Consider the following 24,878-nt stretch of genomic DNA (forward strand, 5'->3'; position numbering starts at 1 on the left):
GTTCTGTTTTGCCAAGTTTATGGATGAAATTCATACGTTATATTTGCTAGCATGTGCACTCTCTGAACAAGATCTATGCTGCATATATTGCCCTTTCAAACTTAAATATGTAAAATGTGGTTATTATATTTGTATAATAGGAGAAGATTTCTGCTCTCAAAAAGCAAGCCAATCATATCGTCCAGCAGTCGCAGAGGGAACAAGATCATTTTGTAAAAGAGAAGAATAACTTAATAATGATGCTGCAAAGAGTAAGTGTTTTCTTGTCTTTGTAGAATTTTTTTATATTGTTGTTTTTTTAAAAAACATCTAACTGTTACATGGAAGTTGGAAAGACAAAATTATCTCAACAGGCTTCTGTTTTCCAATAGCATTAAAAAAACCCACATTATTACCAGCCGGTTTCCTAACTAAAAATTGTAGTGGTGGTTTGTCTTATAAGAGGTTTTATAGAGATTACCTCATAATGAACAAGGTCTTTGCATTAAAAATATAGTAAACAAAAGCTGTTCCTCTGTTTTAGGATTATATATATATAAAATGCCAACATTTCATCCGTCAAAGGCTATCTGGGAATGTGCACAACCTCTGCACCTCCCAAACTATCACCATATAAAGGCCAGTAATTGGCCACAAAATCAGACTACTTGCCATGACCAGCTTCTGGCTAATAAAATTCTAGAATGAAAAAATGTATCTTTCTCCTGGGGCCTAAATTTTGGTTTAGATCACAAGGAGGAATCGGATTCTATTCTCTGAGAACACCTTTCTCTCATCTGTCTGCTGGAGACAGAGCTCAAGAGCTTTCTGGTTTGATCACAGCTATTGGGAAAGATTTTTAAAAGTGACTAGTGATTTTGGGTGCCTTTGTTTTTTGTTTTGTTTTTTGTTTTCCAACATGGTACACTTTAAAAAAGGGCCTGATTTTCAGAAAATTTGGAGCCCTCACCTCTCAAGTCAGGCTTCTTTACTGTGTCAAGAAACCCCAAAACTCAGACACCCCAAATCACCGGTCGCTTTTTACAATCTTTGGCGATTGCGATAGGACATATAGGGTGTGATCCAAAGTTCACTGAAGCCAAAAGGAGTCTTTCTGTCAACTTCAGTGGGATTTGGATTGGTCGTAAAGTGTGGGACTGCTAGGTCTCAGGCCATTTGGAGCTTAAATCCCAGATGTGTGTTGGGAACTGTTGGAGAGTTTCAGTTCTGCTATAAATAAATACAATAGAAACTGCTATTGCAGTTCTAGCCACACCACACAGTTTCCTTATACCCTTTAAATAAATAACTGGCATTCATTTTAGGTGGATAAATATTCATTTCTGAAATAAACACAATGTCTATTCCTGACAGGAAAAAGAGAATCTTTGTAATCTGGAAAAGAAATACTCTGGACTTTCTGGAGGAAAAGGATTTCCTGTCAGTCCTAGCAGTCTAAAAGAGGTAAGCAGTGTTAACTGCTGTTTTCCTGAACCTCTGGTAAGCTTAATGTTTGTATGCAATAGTGATTTAGAGTTTGGCAAAACTTGTAAAATATGCAATGCATTGTTCCTGTGATTTTCAATATTCTGTTCTTGCTATGATTAGGAAACATAGCTATATTACTTCTGGAAGTCCAAATTAAGCCAAAAAATAGCTTATCAGATGTTTTTCCCATTCATTAAACTTTTGCCCTGGATAAATTACCATTTTTCATTTGTTAGAGAATCTGTTTTTCTCTAAATAAATACTTGAACCTAACTCACATGAGGAAAGAGAGATCTAGAAACAGCCAAGGACAAGTGCGGCTAAGTTACAGTGTTCTTGCTCTTATATTGTATATTTTACATTTTTTTTGTCACTGACTTCTCCTTTTTTGGGATAGAAAGAATCCATTATAAATGTTTATTTCAGCTTTCCATCATTTAAACACTGAGTTAAAGACTTTGAGCTATTGTAGCTCTATTTATTTACTCATTGTTGGCAGTCAAAAGGGAAGAGGGTCAAAAGTTTTGGGTGAGGTATTGAGTAAGTTAGGGGTAATGTGAAGGAAAACCTAGACCTTGCTGCACTTGTGAGGCTCCAAAGCTCTGAAGTTATCGTTGTGAGTCCTCACAACCCACACCTTTGAATTGGGTAAGGAGTCCGAGGGGAGCTGAACCACGGTCCCTACTTTTTGTAGTGATCCAGCCAGTTCATATCTTAACTACATTGATTCAGTATTGCTATCATCTTCACTCATCATAATGAAGTTTCTGTGTCTGTGGACTGCAGTTTGTTGTAAACAGAAAATACTAGCATTTTGAATAAATTGTCAAATATCTAAGGCAGCTTCCTTAACTTAGAATCACACTTGAGTTTCCTGAATAACATCTGGCTTGGGATTAAGTGAATAAAATCCTCCATCTTCTAGTGTGTCTTTGCAATGCTTCTCCCTGCAGCCAAAATATTCTTTTGCTCATTCTTAAAGATCCCTTTTAAAAGCAGAAATACTGTAGCAATAAGTTGTAGCTGTTCTGATCATCTTAATTCCAAAAAAGGACATATTTTCATGTATTAATGAATCAGTGCAGTTTTATAACCATATTCCATTCTTTCACCTGTTCGTCTTAAAAGTGGCTCACTGTTTCAAATTTTTTTTTAAATATATTTCTGCCTTCTTTTTATGACACTATTTCAGCAGTGACTTCCCTCCTTTAAAATGGCCTTTTCCACAGCTCAAGAGTTGGGGCATTTGACTTATTTATAATCAACACATAGAAGTTGTATTTTATTTTTGAAGTGAATTTATTTGACAGCACTAGACACTGAATTTCTCTTGATATCAGAACATGTACATCAATTGTCCTGCCATTGTGCCTCGCCTCCAAGTGTAGCATAGTCTCGGTACTTTTTCAGTCAGCCCTTGGCCCTCTTCATCTAAGATTGCTTATAAGAGATTCAAATTGCAATGGCTACTTTTAAGATGGACTCTTGTCCATTAGGAATCAGACTGATACCCATCAGCATTTTATATGAACCTCCAAACAGCCATCAGATGAAATCAACTTTTAGACACTGCTAATTTAAGCAACTATTATTAGAGTAATTTACAGAATAACACCACCATGTCATAATACCAATCCTATGAGCCATCCAGTCCCCACAAATTTAGTTAAAAGGTGTATCAGGAAATAAATAGGGATGGGTTTAAAAAAAAAAAGTGAAGAGAGGAAAATCCTAAGCATTAAACATCCACAAATAAGACTTTTGTTTTGGAGGAAATGCTAATGTTATGTTTAAAATCTAGGTGGTGGCTCTAGCTAAATGATTCAGATTTAAACATACTAAAACAAAACAAGAAGCACTGATGGCTATACTTTGATAAAGTGTCTTGCTCACTTACAGTTGGTTTGCCTTTTGGTAACACAAATGTACTTGGAATGACCAAAAACATTCTTCAAAATTAAAGTATTCAGTATTTTAAAAATATAATTGTTATTGCTGTTTTAATGAAATATTTTGATAAGATCACAGATATTTGGCTGTATCACTCCAAACTAACCTTCATTGTACTGGATACATTAACACTCTTGCACGTCTTTTGGCTTTTACTCCTTTTTCGTGTTTAATTTCTGAATTCCTCCTTTTAGGGTTATATCAGTGTAAGTGAAATTAGTGAGCTGTATGGCAATTCCATGAATAGATCCCCTTCCACTCAGCCCCCCACAGATGCTGACGCTGTTGTCACTGAGCCTTCCACGGCTGTGCTGGCGAGCCAGCCACAAAATAAAGAGGTTTGTTTGAGAGACATTTCCCTTTGTTTACATCATTCTTTCACAGCTATTTTTTTTTTAATTTCTAGTGTAATAAGTTTAACCCTAAAACAAACTGTAGACTTAGCGATGAAGGGTCAGATGTTGGTCTGACAGAAAAGGCCAAAGGAATTCTCCAATTATAAAATGTGTTTGGTTTTGGATTTGGGATTTTAGAGGCTAAGAAGAATGCCCCAATCAGAAATAAGTGACATCATTGCCTTTCATATAGTAGGGGTAGCATGTCCTTTGGAAAAGTAGTCTCAAGTCATATAATATAATGATAATTTGTATGATGGAGGTGAAGTGTTGATTTCCTATCTTATTGTAGATCATTTTTGTGGGGTGAATCTGTGCAGAAGTAATATCAATCTTTAATATTTTGGGTACAGATCGATACCTTCACTTTTCTTTGTTGTTCCAATCTGTTCTTTCTGGCCCTTTTTGCGCTGTGTCACTTTTTGCTCAATCTTTACATTGTTTAAAAAATAAACAAGCCTCTCTGTAAAAATGGAGTAACTTTGATTAAAAAATTCCTATCTTTGTGCTGCTATAGTTTACCAATAAACTTGGTATTTAGCATTTTTACATTGCTTCAAATATTTAAATATTTATTTTACCAGTTCCAGCATAATATGTACTTTCATTCTAAACTCTCCCAATGAAATATTGTTATAAACTGCAGCTTGTGTGTGCCATGTGTATTGAGTAATTCCTAGTAGAAAACTCTGTGTGTAATTTCTCTCTTTCCTATAAAGCTAAGATCATCTCTCTGTTCTGGATTTGTGTTTCCTCACTCTCTTTCTCCTCGCTCTATTGCTCAACTTCCATCAGTCCATTGGCCTGAGGTCATGGTTACACATGTAGATCCTTTTCCTTTATCTGATACACCTCCTCCTCTCCCAGCTAAGAAACACCGCAGGCAACAACAGGTAACAAATTAAAAGCTGATCATCTTGGATTTTTTTTATGGTGGCAATGAAGTCATTTACACATGAATTTTTCATGTGATGTGATTATCTAAGAATCCATAATTGATTCAAACTTTCAGAATTCTGTACTTAAAGGTTTTGCTGAATTTTTATGAATTATTACTGAGTGGTGTCAAATAAATAGTCTCTTCTTGATGGTGGTCTGTAAATGTGTTTAGTGATAGAGACATGCACAATGAGATGCGAAAAGATCTCATAATAGCCCGTGGCACTGTACATATTGTATGTCTGTTCACTTTTAAAACAAATGAATAACACAGTGGAAAATGCTGACACTTGAGAGCTATCTTAATTGTTGGAAGCTCTTGCAACAGTAAAGTGCAAGTGGTTAGATCTACAGTCAAATTTAAATGGAGGGTTTTCTATTACCTTCCAACAATGGACTCTCCAAAAATATATTGGCTTTAAACTACCAGTTCATTAGCATTTGGAAGGGTTTATTTTTCCTTTGCCTAATAGGATGCCACTTGTAAACTTAGGCTTTGTCTACACTACATAGGTTTTAGCGACATGGCCGTTAAAAGTTTGGCAGTGGCTGTTTGTCAGCACTTTTACAAAATACTTCCCTCCCCTATGAGCGGGGTTTGTGTTGTCAACAGGAGAGTGCTCCTGCCGATAACGAGCTGCTTACACTGCCACTTGCTGTGGCAAAACTTTTGTCTTTCAGGCGGGGCTTTTTTAAGCACCTGTGAACGACAAAAGTTTTGTCCTTCAATTGGCTATGTAGGCAAAGCCTTAGACTCCTTGTGTTTTTAAAACAATAATTGGGTGCAGGGCCAACAATGTGTTCCTGTTCTTACAATGTTTTCTTAATCAACAGGCAGTGCTGATGTAAAATTACAGGCCCATTTTTATGTACAGTAATATTCAGTTGCAAATTGATGATTTAACATTAAGCTTTATTTTCTGTTTATGAAATATTTTTCATTCTGTGTGTGTGATATCCTACATTTTTGAGAGCTTTGTTTAAGATGAATCTCTTAACAACTCACCAGTATGGAAACAAATATTTAATTTTAAGGGTATGAAGAATTAAAACTGTTGTTTATTTCTAAAATAATCCCCGTGTCATTAATTTGGTCCACAATCTTCATAAAAAGAAATATGTTACAAGTTTCATTTCTATGTCCCATTGAATCTTGGAAATCACACCACTTTTATTTGGCCATTTATATGTCATAACTAGCAGAACTCATTAATGATAAATGCCTAAATGGGAACCCTAAGCACAGCACAAGCTTCAGAGAATCCTTAATGCTATTGTAAATTGAGAATAGTTGATAATTTTTATCTTTGGAGACAATTGGTTACTATTTTACCATGCACCATATCATTTTTATGACTAGTAATATGTTTTTAGTACTGCAGCAGCCTTTAAAAAAACAACAACAAATTCTGGACAAGATGTAAAACAGAATATTTAGCTTTAAAATGAGACATGTTCTTTACAGTGAAATTTTGAGACTGTAGATTTCATTATATTCTGTGTGAAACATAATTTACCAAACAGTTCAATTCATTTGGTCAAAACAGTGTTGCAAATTATATTTTAAGCACTTTAGAAATCTGGAAGAAAGAAAGAAACAGCACAAGGAGGGCACGTATTTGAGTGATACTCTACCCCGCAAGAAAACCACTCCTTCTGTATCGCCACACTTCAGTAGCGCTACTCTCGGACGAAATGTTACTCCTAAAGTAAGTAATATGCCTATATATAGTTTTTCCATTTCTAAAGTCCCACATGAAAAGTTAAGGAGTTAAGGTTGAGTAACATAAGGATGTTGTAATTATCCCAAAAGTAAGGCTATGTCTACACTCTAAAACACTCTGCAACTGTTCCGCTGTAGAGCTTCATTGTAGACACTTAGTACAGTGATAGAAGGGATCCTCCCATCTGCGTAGATAATCCATGTCCCCAAGAAGTGGTAACTGGGTTGACAGAAGAATTCTTCCATCGCCCTAGTGCTGTCTACCCCGGGTGTTAAGTCAATTTAACTATGTCTCCCAGGACAGTGGCTTTTTCGCACCTTGAGAGACATAGGGTACGTCTTCACTACCCGCCAAATCGGTGGGTAGTAATCGATCTATCGGGGATCGATTTATCGCGTCTCGTCTAGACGTGATACATCGATCCCTGAATGCACTCCCTGTCGACTCGGAACTCCACCAGAGCGAGAGGCGGTAGCGGAGTTGATGGGGGAGCCGTGGCTGTCGATCCCGTACCGTGAGGACCCAAGGTAAATTGATTTAAGGTACTTTGACTTCAGCTACACTATTCATGTAGCTGAAGTTGCATATCTTAGATCGATTCCCCCCCCCTCCCCCGTGTAGACCAGCCCATAGCCATGCCATTGTAACTTTTCAGTGTAGATAAACCCTAGATGTTACAAACCAGTAAATTCAGAGTTAAACTTAAAGGAAATCCAAACATTAAGATAGGAAAAGGCACCAAAACAACCTTAATTCAAACCTGTAGTGATGTCATGCAATAACAGTTAATTTATGATAGTGGTTGCAATTCCAGATTAAACTGATTTTTAAAGAAACATTTAGAGTTCTGATTTTTCTTTTCCTCTTGGTGTTACTAGAAGGTGGAGATGAAACTGAAAATTGTATCTAGATTGTGGCACCATGAATCATTGTAGAGCAACCAAGAGCCTTCATGTGATTTTAGGAGGAGAAGATACTTGAAAATATTTCAGAAATTGAGAACATGTACAACTAAAGTAGCTTATAGCTGATACTTTGTCATGAAATCCATATGAGGTATTAGTTTTGTTCGGAATTGCTGACTGACAAAATTGTAAGGTGTGCAGTTTGTAAATAGCTGTTCACAAAATTTCATGCAGGGTCATTTACCACTAGGACAGAGCAACAGCTGTGGCAGTGTACTACCTCACTGTCTGGCAACCATAACCAAAGAGTCCGAATCAAGAAGAATGCATAAAGGTAAAGTTATTTTAAAACACTTACTTTCTAGTCATGGGTTTCTAATGTTCATTTTTCTGGAAAGTAAATCCCAAATCAGTGTATTTATAATCTACAGAGTTTACGTTAGGGCTTTGAAATAATATTTTTCCTTTCAATATGAAAATAGAAAGCTGCATATACTTCATGTATACTTCATGAACTACATGTTCAGACTTCAGCAAAAGACGATGTTAAAGATGTATGGTATTAAGCTTTATTGCAGGAGCACAGGCAATGGCTCCTTGTCATTTCCCATTTCAATTTAAAAGTACATAATTTTCACATATGCTGTAGTAAACAAAAAAAGTGCATTGAAGAATATGTATTGGGTAAACTGGTTAACTCCAACTAACTTGAGTGGGGTGGGTTTTTTTTGTTTGTTTGTATTTGAGACAACTTATTAAAGATGTGTGTGTGTGTGTGTGTGTGTGTGTGTGTGTGTGTGTGTGTGTGTGTGTTTAAAGAAACATTATCTAATGTAGGGTAGATAAAATCTCTGGTCGGGATGCAATTTGTCCCGATACTTTGCTCCGCCGGTGGCACTCGGCTCCCCCCCCCCCCCCAAAGTCCCGATTTTCTTCCTCTGATCTGGTCACCCTAATCTAATGCCTTGATCTTGTAAATTACTCTTCATGGCCAGATACTTTTGCCAGGGTGGAATAATCAGGGTTTATGATTGTCCCTTAAAGAAGAAGATTTATAACAGAGTACAGTTTATTTTAATCTATCATAGATGTGTGTGCCTAAAAATATTGATTGTTGTAGCTTTGCTGGTGCAACTCTGAAATAAGGACATGACAATTCTGCATCCAATGTACAGTACTACTGTGAAACATGTCCCTGCAAGCCTTGGGGTTCTGTTTATTTTCATTCGTGCTCAATTTTTTAAGTAAAAATATGTTTGATTCTGTCAACTCTGCAAACTCAACTGTTTCTGAGATCTGAGAATCAATATCTGTTCTTTCTGGTATGTGCATCATTTCCAAAAATAAATATTCTACTGTAGAAATTTAATTTACAATTGTGTTAATTATGCATTAGCCAAAATAGAATTCATGTATTTTTCCATCATAGTTTCCCATATCTGTGTTGGCTATTCAGGGCTAACAAGTGTTAAAAGCATTATTGTAGTCTAAGAAGATGCTTGTAGTCAGCCAAATCAACAGAGGTGACTGAACACACGTGGAGCAGATTTGCTGAGTAAAATTGCACCATTTTCACATAGTCACCTTACAGAATTGAACCACAATTGTGGGTTTGCCTCTTAGGGTTCAGTAATCTGGAGGGCCTTGCACAAACTTTCTGTATTTTTTGTTTTGTTTTGTTTTGTTACTTCCATCCTGAAGTATTTCAGAAGCAGACACAAAAACAGCTAACTTAGCCTGGAAAGCTTCTCTGTTGTGTATTTTGCAATACAAGATAGCTTACAAATGCACCTAGACATAATATTTGCTATTTTTTGTGACATAATTTGTTTGCTTTGGCTTACAAAATATAAGAGACAAATATTAAGCAATTCTTTTAAATTAGACGATCACAATTTTTTAAAAATAGGAATGATTTTTGCAAAGTTATTTCAAGACTGCATTTAGAGTAGGTGATGTGAAACAACTGTGAATAGTTAAAGGCTTTTTTACAAATTGAAGACGCTGGCTATTATGGGAAGGATAGACCCACTAATTTTGAAATTCCTTGCCCACCTTTTATGTTGCAAACTCTGCCAATCAAATTTCTTTTGTCAAAATGCAACCAAACTATGATATATGTGCCATACGAACAATTGCCTAATACATAGATCAGGAAAATGCTGAGAGAATGGGGAAGAGAATCAGTTAAATTAGTCAGTATAGTAGAGGTGTAGACTAAAAATATATAGTCTAATTCAAGACTGAATAAGCAGATGGAGAATACAAAAAAGAGGTATATTTGATACTGTGCAAGGTGCTTTTTTCGATGCCATCTGGAATAATACGAGCTATGGTGATTGCCATATCACAGGAAGATAATTATTGCCTTAAAAGAAGCAGTAGAGAGGATAACTGTGTGAAGACACTAAATTATGGAAAGAGGTTTAGGGGATTGGGTTTATTCTCATTGGGAAAGAGGAAATTTCTTGATGGCCTAATTTGAAATGTTGAGGCATTATAAAGCTGTTGAGAGATGCTTTGCTTGCACTCACACAGGTTTTAAAAAGTGGGAGATATAATTAAAACTGAGGGGATCTAGGAATAAATGCAAAAAAAAAAACAGGCAGAACTGTCTCTGCTTCACTCTCCTTCCTTAGTGATATTTTAAATGTTTATTACCTTTTTGCTCAGATTTATTTTTTTGGAAGGAGTTTGAAGGATATAATTGCTTTTTTCTGTTCCTAAATTGTCTTACGGTTTGGGGAAAGTCCTTTAATCTCACAAATTGGCAACTAAATTGTTTGCAGAAACTTTTCTTTAGACAATTTGTTAAATACTCCTGTATGTTGAACAAATCAGTGAAGAACTATAAAAATTCATCGTCAAACAAGCATTCGGTGTGTGGAAACCTGAGGGGCAAGTTCTAAAACCTTTAAAAACAGGCACAAACAGGACTCCTATGGAATTTTGTGGGGAGGCCTATACCGTGAATATAATTTAGCCCATTCGGTAGAATTTATATTCTCTTTAATAGTATCAATGGAGAATGTGTGTTGCCTTAGAATAGTGAAAATTGGGTAAAAAAAATCACTCATGCCCTAAGATTTAAACATAATTTTTAATTTAGTTTAATTATTTGTTATTAAGGACAGGTCAAATTCTGTTCTCGAATATGGCTCCCATTGATTCAGTGGAAGATAGATTTGTGTAACCAAGGCCCAAGTTCTGCATAACTTCACAAACACAGTTGAGAATGAAGAAAAATCAGGTGTGAGCAGAAGTTAAATTTATTCTTCTTTCTTTCTTAAGTCCTGACAGCTATATGATTTCCTTTCCTTACTATCATCCCTTTTTTCTTTGCCAGCTCTCCTTGTATATAAAAACATAATTCATCAGAAAGATAAGCTTGGCCTTTCGACTAAAAACAAGTGTAACAGCTGTTGAGTATTTGGGAAAGTTATATGCTGCTCTTATAGGGGGATTGATATGTTGATCTTGTACATCTTTCCCATTTCTTTTAATAACACTGAACCACCAGAAAAGATTAACTTGAGAGAAGGGAAGATTCTTGTACAGCCCACACAGAGGGCAGGCTTATATAGTGGTATATAGGCTTGTGATATATAGACATTTGTGAGAACCAAAATATAGCTGTTGTCTAACTTTAGATCTGGCAAATGATGTCACCCCTCCTGGTTTACATGATCCTGCATTGTGCTACAGGACTTCACAATTGTTTGTTCAGTATATTGTGTGGCTTTGCAGAGATAAGTAGTTTGTTTTTTCCCCAATAAATAAAGAATAGATATAAATATTGCCTGTTTGTTCAGCTTAAGTGGACAGATCAAGCGAACACATGTATAAAATTCTTTAGACATGTTAAAACAATAAAATCATGTATTAATCTTTAATATCCCCTACACTTCCCCCAGAAAGCTCATTTTGTTAGTACAGCATATGTAAAAAGTAGATTCTAAACATTGTAAACTCGTGATGCATACTAAAACATCACTTATTTCACTTGCCTTCTCTCCGACAGTTGACAGGCTTGACGCTCCAGTGGGTTTCTGCGCTGAAAGTGATGTGTTGTGGGTGACATGATAGTCCCAGTTTATTGCTTCCAAAAGCATGCACAATCCCATTGAATTTATTGTCATTATATATGCTTATGACAGTGGTGAATTATAGTTTTGTATGAAGAATGCCTTTTTATCTTTACTATTTGGAGCATATACCATAAAACATAGCACAGTGTCACATCAACTGCAATATTAAATAGAGTTGAAGTGCTGCTCAGGTGTTAACGGTGTTTCCAGTGGCTTACAAGCTTTCTTGGGGCTGAAATTATTAGGCCAGAGATATCTGTGTGTGCGTATGTATAATTCTGTAGAAAGTTATTCAGCTGTCTCTGGAGGAATTGACAGTTAAGCTAATTCAGAAATGTTTTTCTAAAGTAGTAGTAAATTAAATACTCCTAAAATTATTTTTCTCTAATTTTCTCTCCAATTTCTACTTCACTTACCCCAAAAACATAAATTTGAAAATCCAAGAAAGTAAAATATAAATGTAAAGATGAATATTTTAATTTCACCAAAGTCAGGAAATGGAGCATTTTCAAATCCACTTCAATTTGACCATGTTGTGCATATTCATTAAGCTATATGTCTTTATGCAGGAATAGAAAACACAACAGATAGGCAAGGGGACTGACTTAAATTTCACGTGGGAACTGCAGCTTTGCATATCTTGATTCTGGGGCAGTTGATTCCTCATCTGCAAATAAATTTAAGACCAGGTGACGATGGTTTTCATTTGGAAGTATTTTCACAGATCTATTCATACTAAATGGACTTAATTGCAAAGACTATCAAAAAGGTGAGTGACAAGTAACCTGATTTAAAAAACTAGACCTCACAAGGAAATAACTAAGGCCTTGTCTACACTGGCAAGTTTCTGCACAGTAAAGCAGCTTTCTGCGTTGTCACTCCTTAGGTGTGTACACACTGCCAAGCCACTTAGTGCGCAGAAACTGTAAAAAAAAAAACAACCCACCCCAACAAGAGCTGTACAGCTTTCTGCACCGGGGTACAGCACCGTGGTGCCAGTGTAGACACCCTGGTCAATTACAGTGCTGCGATTGGCCTCCAGGAGGTGTCCCAGAATACCTATTCTCGCCTCTCTGGTCATCGGTTTGAACTCTACTGCCCTGCCCACAAGTGACCAACATCCCCAGCCCTTAAATTACTTGGGAATTTTGAAAGTCCCCTTCTTGTTTGCTCAGTGACACATGCAGTGGTCTCAGTGCATCTTTCCAGGTGACCAAGCCTGGTTCATGCACGATCCCCCACTTGGCACAATGCCGAGCTGCTGGATCTCAACAGCTGCCTGTTCTACAAAGAGCTGGTCACGATACTCGGTGGCAACCCCACCTACACTGCGAAGGCCCCTGTGGCTACTTCGTTGGCTCATGTGCCAGTCAAGAATGGACCGAGCCAGGAGGAGGAAATCTTGGACAAGGATGTGGAGGGGGAGGGGAGACCCAGAGGCAGAGGATGACTCGGAGGCCAGAGATGCATGCAGTCAGGAGCTTTTTTCTACCCCGGATGACCCTAGCCAATCACAGCTATTGGAGATTGGCGAAGCGCAAACAGGAGAGGAGGCCCCTGGTAAGTGGATCTCATTTTGGGAATCGCTGAAGCAAATTGTTGGGGGTAGGAGGGTTGCACAAAGCAGGCTTGTCTCCCACTGCATGCTTAGTCTGAGCGGTGGAACAGGCTGTTGATTGACTCCCTCACTTCACGGGAATCTCCCTCCGAGATCTCCAGGAAACTCTCATGGAGATACTGGGAAATCCGCTGACACAGGTTCTTTGGCAGAGCTGCTTTGTTTCTTGCCCCATTAAGGGTAACTTTCCCGTGCCACTCCGCCATCACTGGGGGGCCAGGGCGGACGCCACAGTCTTGGAGAAGACCCTCCTTTGATTCCCTGCTCACCCTCAGCAGTGAAATATCTTTCATAGTGTGGAAAATGTGCCTGTGGAAAATGTGGGGACAGTAATGATTATAAGGCTTCTCCTACAATGCTGGCTCTCCCCAAGAGCCACGTGCCCAATGAACAGTAGGGTCCTGGAACACTGATTTCTCCTGCCCCTGCAGTTACTCACCATTTTGGGGGTCTTGTGGCTCATGTGTGCTTGCCTGGGGTCAGCCAGTTAGGGACAGGTATATGAATAGTGGCTGTGTTTTAAATAAGTGGTATGTGTGTTGCAAATAATACTGCTTCTGTAAAATGTTGCATTTTGGCTTTATAGATATGACCTTGGAACCCAGCCTCCCTCTTTGTTATCACTGGCTGAACAGCTGCGCAGAATTAGAAAGCAGCCATGAAGAACTAAAGAGGACTTTCTGTGTGATGTCATGATGCACTCCATGGCCAAAAAACAAGAATTGAAGGAGTGGCAGGACAGCGAAAAGAGGAACCAAAAGGAGAACACGGCATGCCAGAACAAAGCCATGGAGTGGCTCTTAAACGTTATGGAGCGCCAAGCAGACACACTCCAGGTGCTACTAGCACTGCAAACCGCACCCGCCCTCCCCTGAAGGCACTGTCGCAAAACTCTTTCCTATGTGCCCCCCAAACACCACCAACACACTCTTTTCAATCTGTTGGCTCCAGTCTGTACCCGCTGCATTCCACTCCTCCCCCGTCACAGTCCAGCCCTGCGGACTCCAAGTACCCACTTCACTCAACACCCGTTCCTCTGCAGTTTAGCCCTGCTGAAGTACAGTACCCGCTGCACTGTACTCCAAAGGAGAAGGTTGGATATGCTATCTGAACATACACAAATCTTTAACCATCCTGGGACCCCCACCTCCTCCTAGGACCCTCCCTTCCCCCATGCCCCTCAGTGCTGATGTGTTTTTTTGTTTGTCTCTCTCCTCTGGTTGTTGTTTTTTAATAAAATAATTGTTTTGGTTTGAAAGCAATCTTTATTCCATTAATTGAAAGCAAACAGAGCCCTGCAAAGTAACAGGCAGTTTTCTTACACCTTCATAGTGCATCATCTGCACCAATCACAATCACCTCCTAGCATTACAAGCACTGCACTCCCGAGCATAGCAACAAATATTAGTGGCTTTCAGCTTCAAATTGCTGCCCCAAGGCATCCCTGATCCTTATGGCCCCACGCTGTGTCCCTCTAATAGCCCTGGTCTCTGGCTGTTCAAATTCAGCCTCCAGGCACTGAGCCTCAGTTGTCCAGCCCTGAGTGAAGCTTTCACCCTTCCCTTCACAGATATTATGGAGCGTCCAGCACATGGCTATAAGCATAAGAATATTGTCATCAGCCAGGTCCAGCCGCCCATATAGGCAACTCCAGCAAGCCTTTAAATGGCCAAAAGCACACTCAACAGTCATTCTGCACTTGCTCAGCCTGTTGACAGCAGCAAGGAGCGGTTCAACAAGATGCCCTGTGTATGGCTTCATAAGCCACAGCATTAAGAAGTAGGCAGTGTCTCCCAGGATCACAATGGGCATTTCGACTTCCCCTACGGTGATCTTCTGGTCCGGGAAGAAAGTCCCTGCAGGCCAATGTTCCGAAAGATGCGTGCGTCATGCACCTTTCCGGACCAGCCTGCGTTAATGTCGTGAAACACCATGGTGATCCACAAATGCCTGGACAACCATTGAGAAATACCCCTTCTGATTAGTGTACTCGGTGGCTAGGTGGTCTGGTGCCAGAATTGTAATATTCGATGCCATCTATCGCCCCTCTGCAGTTAGGGAAGCCCATTTGTGCAAAGCCATCCACAATTTCACACACATTGCCCAAAGCCACGGTCTTTTGGAGGCGGATGCGACTAATGGTCCTGCAGACTTCCGTTAACACAAGTCCAATGGTCGACTTTCCCCACTCAGAACTGGTTAGTGACCAATCAGTAGCAGTCTGGAGTAGCCAGCTTCCACAATGCAGTCGCCATGCGTTTCTCCAGTGACAGGGCAGCTCTCATTCTCATGTCCTTGCGCTGCAGGGCTGGGGCGAGCTCATCACACAGTCCCATGAATGTGGCTTTCCTCATCCGAAAGTTCTGCAGCCACTGCTCGTCATCCCAGACGTGCATTACAATGTGATCTCACCACTCAGTGCTTGTTTCTGAAGCCCAAAAGCTGCACCTCCGTGAATGCCACAAGCAATCTCATGTTGTAGCTACTACGCGTGGCGAGATCAATGTCGCACTCCTCTTGCCTTTGAAGTTTAAGGAATAACTCCACTGCCACTTGTGATGTGTTAGTCAGAGCGAGCAGCATATTTGTCAACAGTGCGGGATCCACTGCTGCAGACCAAACAGGCAGAGCGCGCAGAACACAAACTGTTCAGAGATGGTGCCAAATGCGGATGGGAGCACAGTGATTGATGGGATGTGAAGCAATGCATCATGGGGCACTGAGACAGGACCCAGGATGCCCCGCGACCCACTCCGTCTTCCCGCAACTCTTAGCAACAGAAGAGAAAGAGGTGCTCTGTGGCATAGCTACCCAGAGTGCACTGCTCCGAATACCGCTGCAAGTGCCGCAAATGTGAACACGCTATTGCACAGGCAGCTGACAGTGTGAACACACAACAGCCATTTCTCTTCAGCGCTCTCTGTGCAGCGCTGTAACTGCCGGTGCTGTGACTCTGTCAGTGTAGACATACCCTAATACTATTTTAGCTAATAATTATCTGAGTTAAGAGCAGTTTGTCACATGTTAAATATCTTTGGCATAAACCATTAACTGAAAAATTGTTTCTTAGCTGTCATTCTTGATGGATTTCTCAAGGATTGTGGTGTAAGTACAATTCTGGCATATATAGAATTGATTTAAGAGCTACCACTAGATAAATGAGACATCCTGTTTAAACTAAGATGTCTACAAGTAAAGGTGATTTTAAAGTTCAGCCATCTAAAGAGGAGGAGAAAGTGGTTGTTCTGAGGAAAAATTGGGCTCAGGTGAATACTTGGGTCTGTGCAAATTCAGTGGGACTCCATGCATGTGTACAGTTTAGCCTGTGTACATTGGGTAGCATGACTAAAGAGCCATTAAAGTAGGAATGTGAGACTTGTCCAAGTAATTAAATCTAACCAATCTATGTAGTGGTCTCCTAAAGGAAGTAGTAGAAACTGCACTGCTCATGAGTTTAAAAAAAAACAAGAAAAGACAAAGCGCTGGAAAACATGCTGTGTAGAGAGCACTCATCACCAGCTGCCAAGATAATGAAGGTGGTCTTTTTCATCTCTAATTTCTACTGTGTCAGTTTGCCACTCAGAACGTTGTATATACAATTTATACTTAGTTTAAGCACTCTTGGGACATGACTAAGCAAGATCTTGGGCCATGACTTATTCTACTTTAGAATAATGGGCACTAATTAAAAAAATGAAAAAACCTCTTTAATGGATACAATATGATTTTTTTTTATTCTTCTTCTTATCAAACTTAGGAAAATCCAAAAAAGGTATGAGAACACCCTTTTATCTGTCTGTGTGTGTATCCCTGAGGGGTTTTGCTGAAGTCACTGATTAAAGTGATACTGTCAAGTAGTTCAGGACCAAAATCTGTGTAAATTTTCAAGTTGTTGAAATGTAGTGCAGAGCCTTCTACAGATTCCCACTTTTTTTAAAAATAACTTTTCAAAAGAAACTCACAACTCTTATCACTGGTAGCTAAAAAGTTCTCATACCTGCAGAGCCGCTGCCTGTGCATTATCCTAATGTTTTTGCTCTGTGCCTCAGAACCAAACCAGGGGAGCACAAATAACAGAACTATGTTCACACAGCTGGGCTGATTGATGTTTGATGACAGGAAAGGAAAGCCAACAGTGCTATTTTGGCATATGCTCCATACAAAAATGGGTTCAGAAGCTGAGATGTTTGCATACATACAAACAAAAAATAGGAAAAGAGATATTTTTAACCTTCTAAGAAGATAAAGGAAACGAAGAGAGTTTTTTAAAAGATCAGTTATTAAAAATACTTGACAGTCTCTCTTTTGAAAGCAGCTTGAGTTAATAGCTGTGACCTCACACTTATTCAATGTTACTAGACTTGTAGCTCTATAACAACTGTTGGTCTTGGTGTTTAATGAGCTGGTTTTGTTCTTGCATATGCATTCTTTGACTTAACTATGCAGTTACTAAAATTATTTTGTTTTGTTCTTATTACTTTTAAAAAAATCCTTAATCTTGTTCTTTTGTTAAATAATTAAATACTAAGCTTGAGGTCCTTATTACTCCCTTGTCAGAGGCTATTTCATTTTCTTTGGTTATCATCCTGACTTCAATATTGGGAGGGCGGGAGGGAGATATACCTTGAGTATATCTGTTCACAAAAAGATTCTGGATGATAAGCAGTGAAGGGCTGTAATGGACATAGGTGGGTTGTATTTTGGTGCCATTGGAAAGCTGATGCTGAGCTTTGTTAGGACTGGGACTAAAGCAAACTGCCTGTCTCCTAAGGCACAAAAGGAAAAGGGGAACATGGTATTATATTTTCTGCAGCTGAACACATGACCTACATGCTGTACTTAGAAAGAGATATAGTTTGTCATTGAGTTATATTGGCATAAATTCAATTGAAGGAGCAATATTTTTTTAATTATTATAATAGTGCAATTTCTCTTCAAAGGAAATGATACTCTGCTTATTTCAATGTGTGTTCATAGTTGTAAATTATCCTTTTTTTCTGTATGGCATTTTAAAATAATTTTGTGAGTTTTCGTACCCTTCATGAATCTTACATTCTTTCTGTGTGTGAAGAGGGTGGAAGATAACCATCGGTGACAGAAAGTATTCTCACAAGAACAGTTTAAAATCCTTTCCTTTCACGATCATCAAGATTCAAATGTTTCACTGTATGTTTTATATTCAGGATATAAAAAAATAGGGTTCATTTTTTCCAGTGAAATATGGGAAATGTTTCATATTTAAAGTAAAATTAAGGATATTTTTTAGTAATCTATATTAGTAAACTAGGATTCTCTAAAAATATACCCATTAGAATAATATTTCTCCTTTCAGTAATTTCTGTTTCCTTCTCTTTACATAATGAATAATTGAAAACCCTTTTAAAGGAGCAATTAATCATTCCAAAGGTACAAGTATTAAAGGTAATTTTATCAAATGTTGGAAATATCATCATTTGTCATAATAATGATTAAAAACAAACTACACATACAAATCTGTAACATGTTATAGAAACTGCGTTACATGGTGTTTATTATTATCCATCAAAGCTGAAGTATGTGTGTGTCAATTTTTCTCCTCCACTAACTAGTTCAGTTGAACTTCCAATGAAATTTAATCTCTTCTTGAATGACAAGTACAATGCTATTGGCATCTGGAAATCAGCTTTAATTGTATATAGGAAAACATTCAGTAGCTGACTGGAATGGGGAAATAATGTTGTCTTGGAGATGTGTGGATTGCATGCTTTCCTTAATAAAGTAATGCCATTTATGATTTGGTGTGAGCTATGCACTATTCATATACATTTTTGAGAATACTGTAGCTTTTTTTGGATGAAGCTCCAGTGACAATAGTTTGCTCTCTAAAATGGAATTCTGCTAACTGTCATGCCAGAGAAACAATCCTAGAACCAAACCAACTCACGTGCGGGTACAATACCAGAGGAAGAAGGCCTGTTACTAAAAATTACTGTGGAAAATATTCCCAATTCGTATTTCTCAAGTCATTAATGGTGACTAATAAAAAATGTATAAAATATGATGTGGCAAAATCCCCAGAAAAATTGTTATCTGGATTAATACATGTGAATCAGTAGATTGTTTCTTGATTCAGGAGAAATTTTTAGTATCTTCCAATTGGTGCTGTTCATCTCCTGGTCTAACGCATGTTCATATTTTATCACAGGTTTATGCACAATGTAGTCTGAAGTATTTAAGAATCAAAGTGCAAGCAGGTCTTTCATTGTTTCAAACAGAATGTGATCTGTGACCCAATGTGGACAATATAATACTTTAATACAAGCATTAAAAGGGATTTTATAGAATATCTTTATGCACCGAACTGGCAGCCTCCTTTACACCTCCTTCTTATGAATCAAAGGTTTATCTATGTGGTGCGACTACGTGCATTAGAATTCTAAAGCACACCAACATGCTGCACACTTAACTGCTCTGTGAAGATCTTCCTGGTATGCATTAAAGTTCCCTAGTTTCTGTTAAATGTAGTAATGAAGTGTTATCTTAATGTGCAGTAGGGTACTTTTAGTTCATGCCAGCTGGGTCTCCATGGGCCAGTTAGTGTGCAACACATTGCTGCACTTTAGAATTCACACCCCTGTAGAGTGCATTGCCATATAATGTTGACAAGCCCCTAGATCGCATGAACATGATCTCTTGCACTCAGTATAAATACTGCAGCTTTATTTACAAAAGTTTTCAAAATTATTTGGTTAAAACTAAAACAGACTAAATGTCTGCGTCCAAGAAGGCAAATGCTTTAACTGAGTAATTCCAATCCACCCACGTGATTTACACAATCATGATCATGTAACCTGACTTTTTTTTTTTTTAAATAAGCATTACAAATGGTTTGCTTACATGGGGCAAGAACTAAGATTTTTATTTGCGTGCTTACCATCTGTACATGCTTGACGGATGCTCACAGGAAGCAGGAACTACTTGTGATTTTGTAGTGGTATTTAAAACAAAAAAAAAACATTCACACAAAAAGAAGTATTTCATGAGGCTATTGGGTTACAAAAGTCTCTGTTTCAGTCTTGTAAGGGGAATCTCAAGTAGTACAAGTAAGTTTTAGGGAGATACCTTAGTAACGTGAATCAGGATTAGTTAAAGGATATGCTCTTTATTTTCAGCATATAAACTAAAGGCCTGATCTGCAGTTGCCATTAAGGCCAAAACAAAATTTGACTTTAGTGGGAGCTGCAGGTATTTGGCACACCTGAAAATCAGGGCATTTTAATTAGGTGGTGATTTAGATTCCTAACTTTAGCTACTCTGTGTCACAGTTTCCGGGTAACTGTGCTTATAGCCCCGAGGGTTGCCAACCCTCAATGATTGTCCTGAAGTCTCCAGGAATTAAAGATTAATCTTTAATTAAACATTATGTTGTGATGAAACCTCCAGGAATACATCCAACCAAAATTGGCAACCCTAAATCCACCCCACCTCACCCCACCCCACCCAACCCCGTGGTTCACTCCAGGAATGCCAAGTCAGTTCTCAGGCCTCTATCTGTCACCAGTGTCTGGGTGGGGACCTATGTCTCACTCCCTTCTGACTGGCAGTTGTAAGGCTTCGCAGCCCCTGTCATACCCGGTGATACCCCAGCAAGCCCATCTGCCTAATGGCCAGCACCAGTGGCTATGAACTGTATATTGCCAGCAGTTACAAGTTACTGCACAGCTCTTTCTATGCAAGCACATTTATTCTTATGATAAAAGCATTACAGAGACACCATAATAAAAACAATAAACAGAGCTACCCGCTTATTGAATGTACCAGAAATTGTCCATCAATCTTCTGGGGCCCTGGTAGGCCAAAGTCTTTCAAATCCTTCAGCAAGGGTTGGAGGTGTCCTCTGACCCCTCCTGCCTATTTGCTGAATCAAAAGAAAGACACAAATCTGTTTAAACTCTACTTTTAATGCCACAAGCCCTTTCTTTGTTTGAATCTCTGGAAAACCCAGCTTGAATCAGTATATGCAAACCACCCCAGAGGCTGGTACCTCTCTAGAGCTGTTTACAGTCTCAGCAGCCCACCTTCTCACTCACCACTCTTTTTGGTTCTTGGAGGAGCTATGGTAACCGTCTTCCATGGAGTAGTACATATATAACTATTCATAAATTTAATACAATAGACCCCAAAGGTACTTTATGGGGTTGCAATATCTGTCACACCTTAGTTTTAAGTTTTTGGCCTAGGTTTTGCACCTTTGTTTCCGTAATTCACATACAAAAAATAAATATGAAAAAAAAAATTGTTTGAGAGTTGATGAAATTTAGCCAATAAACTAATCCCACAAGTGATGAAAGTGAATTCCTTGGTGTCAGTCACAAGCAAATCCAGTTTTCATAAATCTTCTGTATGTTTATGATTATTCTATTAAATTCTTTAGAACACTACTACTTTGGTCACAGTGCAATTTTAGATTGAGATGGTGTTCAAAATGCTTCTGCAGCTATTTACAAACATTTAATTTTTAGTTCAGAGAATTTTACCTCTAAAAATTAGGTAAGCTTACTTTTCTTTTCTTTGATTGCTCTCTGTAGGGTATAATCATCAACACATATGTGAAGAACAAAGGCAGAAATCTCCTGAATTCTACAGCAGAACTGCATCTGAATCTAACGTGTATCTGAATAGTTTCCATTATCCTGATCATAGCTACAAGGACTATGCATTTGATACATTAAGCTTAGACAGTTCTGACAGTATGGAGACCAGCATATCTGCGTGCTCCCCTGATAATATTTCCAGGTAAATGTTAACTTCTCATATTTTTTTCTTAATGGAAACTGTTAGAACAAGTTGTAAACATTGAAGCTGTATATCCCTAGGGCAATGAAAACATATTACTTCTCTTTAAGGTGAGAAAGAGAAGATAGAAGCTTTTACTAACTGGATAAGAAAATCTGCAAGAATTGGACAGAAATATTATTTAGCATTTGGATACTGTTTTTCATCTTCAAATCAATTTAACTAATTCTCATCTCATCCCTGAGTTTTGCAGCTGGGAAATTAAAGTATGGAGAGGTTAAGTAATTACTCATTTAAGATCACACAGAGAATCAGTGTCACAGCTGGGATTAAACCTATGGAGGAGTTGACTTTCTGCATGTTTTAGTGGATTTGGCATAAAACTGCCTGTCTGATCACTGTAGACTTCTTATGTAGGATATTCATTGTCAAGTCCATGATCCAGCAACTAAGTTTACTCTCTGTCTGTATCTAAGATGTTACCTCATTAGGGGCTTGGACTGCTGAACTTTTTGGATCTCTTGCCAATAATGCTAGCAATATAGTCTCCCGTCTCCAAATCAGAATTTAAAAAGAGTTCTTGGTTCCCAACCATGGGCCCTGATCTCTAGGCTACGCTTCTCTTATTTTAGGATCTTATCAATTTTACCACTAAAGATAAAAGTAATGTCCTGTATTTATTTAAAAACAAAAATGCACAGAAGCTGGGGTCTGAAAAGAGTACATTGACAACCCTTTCTTCTCTGACTATCCCATTGTCATGATAGCACTTTGATTTCTGCCAAATCCCCGTTTGGGTAGTTTGGGAAAGCATGGGAATCCTGTCAATGAAATAGAACATTGTCACAGAATTAGAACTTCTTCTGAACATGAGGAAAGCTTTTTGGCTGCCATATTGTGTTTTCTCTAGCATCTGTTTCCTTGAGTATCAGCCCATTGTGCTTCTCTTTTATTGTGGCAGTGCTATGGGAGTTTTTACTAATGTTATGGAGCAGTTTGAGGAATAGTTCCCTTTTATCTGTATTGTATTTACCAACTTAAATGTAATGGAGAAGTTGGTGAGTTATTGGAAATAGATATTCAGGATCAATATTTGCTGCAGTCCTCTTGTTTTGTTTATAGCAACAAATTGTAATAGAGATGTAAAGGCCTAACAGAGGTTGTGTTTTCAATGCAGGAAATGTTGATCCAGTGACAACTGAGTTTTCATTATGTGTTGTTACACTAAGTGGCAAATATAATTTTAAACTTTTCTGTCTAATGTATATTGATGTAGGGAAGCAATGGCTGTTCACAGATGGGCCAGATTCTGATCTCCTTACTCAGGCTGAGCAGCGCCTCAATGATGCTGTTTGTACAGTACAGTACAATTCAGCTTAGTAATGGTATCTGAATCTGTCTCTTTGCTATGATTGACTTATTGCACTGTGATTCTCTTTAATAGAGGCATCATACACATAGGCTACCCCCAGACCAGCTTGCAAATAGAAGCTTAAAGCTGGAATTTTCAAAGATGCCTAACAGAGTTAGGTGCCTAGCACCTGTTGAATTTCACTGGGATTCAGGTTCTTTTGGGAATCTCAGCCTAATTTCTAACTGTTATTGATACACAAACACTCACACACAAATGCACGCAGTATTTTTATGGATCAAATGATTTCTCACTAGATAAAGTTAGTTTGGGTGGGTATTTCTTTATTTTTGTTGATTGTTCATAGATGTCTTCCTCTTCTGAGACAGATTCCAGGACCATTAGGCATATTGAATTACAGAGGTCTCAGGGGGTATTTTAAAATGATTTCCAGCCATGTCCCAGCTCTAGGGGGAAATTCAACATTGCTGTTTACTAACTCACATACAACATAAAACATACAAAAGAAATAGTTTGGGGATAAGGAGAGAGGTTAATTGCTGGGAGTATCTGAAGTCCCACAGTGCTCAAAATACAACTGAAGTATAAATTTTGAAAGGTCATTCTTTACCCTATACAAATAAGAGATCTCAGGAACCATTAGTAACTTCAGTTTTCCTGATTCAAGTATCAGAGTGTAGAGCCTTGAGCTTTACAACCTTATCTGAACCTGACAGGACCCAACTACACGTGTTGGGATTGGGTTGGGTCGGGTCGGACCTGAAAATAACCCGATCTGAACTCAGGAGGATCGGGTCATCTCTGATTACCTCCTCTTGCCCATGGGATTGGCATCGCGGTAGTTGCGTGCCCCACTCCTGCTGACTGCCACCATCTCGCTGCACTCAGTATATGTTACGGAGTGAATGTGCTGGTGAGTTGCAGTGCCTCTCACTCGGCAGCATGCACAGCACAGCAAGACAGCAGCTGATGGCGCACCAACCTCAAGAGTCAATGGTGGCTGGAGAAGGATCCCAGGCATGGGCCATGCGGAGTGGGTAGCCTCCATCAGGCCAAGCCCCAAGGTTTGGAGGGAAGTGTCAGGTTTGGGACAGGTCAGTTCTGAAAACAACCCGACACTCGGGTCATGTTCAATTTGGCTGTGCTTGGCTCAGATTCAGGTCTGGGTTGGGCTTTAAAATAAGTTCTAAAAAATCCTCTAATAAAGCTCACATTTTTAAGGGTCTTCAAAACCAGCAGGGACGAACTAAGTTAATTGCCTTGGATAGGGAATCATTGTAAAACAGGGAGCTGATATAATCATGGTTACTCAGTCCAATGTGCAACACTGCACTCCCATAGTGAGTTTAAAGTGTAGTCCAAGCATTTGTCTACTGCAGAGACTGAGCAAGGAAACCTTTACAGGGCAAGAAGGATAGTTATGTTGTATTGTGCTGCACCAGAGTCTAGCACCATTTTGTTGTTGGTGCAGCGGTCAGGTGTCCCCACTTTTTGCCAAGGTCTATGTGTCACAATAAGAAATCCTTCCGCTCCACCTAAATCACTTTTGTAGGGTCCCCAAAAGGGGTGATGGGTGGAATAGTCATCCTCTTACTATTTTGTTCACCATGTAGGCCTAATTTCCAAAGCACCAATTTTGGTGTAT

At 38.7% G+C, this 24,878-nt stretch overlaps 1 protein-coding gene across 13 annotated transcripts in view; it reads left to right on the forward strand.

Moving 5' to 3' along the window:
* PHLDB2 (pleckstrin homology like domain family B member 2) overlaps window positions 1-24,878 on the forward strand; it is a 102,019-nt gene that overhangs the window by 66,620 nt on the left and 10,521 nt on the right. For 3 of the 13 annotated variants that reach the window (XM_034790898.1, XM_034790954.1, XM_034790908.1), the window contains 9 exons: window positions 141-251; window positions 1,354-1,443; window positions 3,612-3,755; window positions 4,532-4,705; window positions 6,320-6,460; window positions 7,615-7,714; window positions 16,844-16,858; window positions 18,472-18,507; window positions 21,654-21,861. In XM_034790898.1, coding sequence (XP_034646789.1) covers window positions 141-251; window positions 1,354-1,443; window positions 3,612-3,755; window positions 4,532-4,705; window positions 6,320-6,460; window positions 7,615-7,714; window positions 16,844-16,858; window positions 18,472-18,507; window positions 21,654-21,861 — 1,019 coding nt within the window. Of the gene's footprint in view, window positions 1-140; window positions 252-1,353; window positions 1,444-3,611; window positions 3,756-4,531; window positions 4,706-6,319; window positions 6,461-7,614; window positions 7,715-10,509; window positions 12,326-16,843; window positions 16,859-18,471; window positions 18,508-21,653; window positions 21,862-24,878 lie in introns of those variants that run through there. The other 10 variants (XM_034790962.1, XM_034790981.1, XM_034790972.1 and 7 more) reach the window with 8 other exon arrangements.

This window comes from Trachemys scripta, chromosome 1 (assembly GCF_013100865.1).
Source record: "Trachemys scripta elegans isolate TJP31775 chromosome 1, CAS_Tse_1.0, whole genome shotgun sequence".
Classification (NCBI taxonomy): domain Eukaryota; kingdom Metazoa; phylum Chordata; order Testudines; family Emydidae; genus Trachemys; species Trachemys scripta.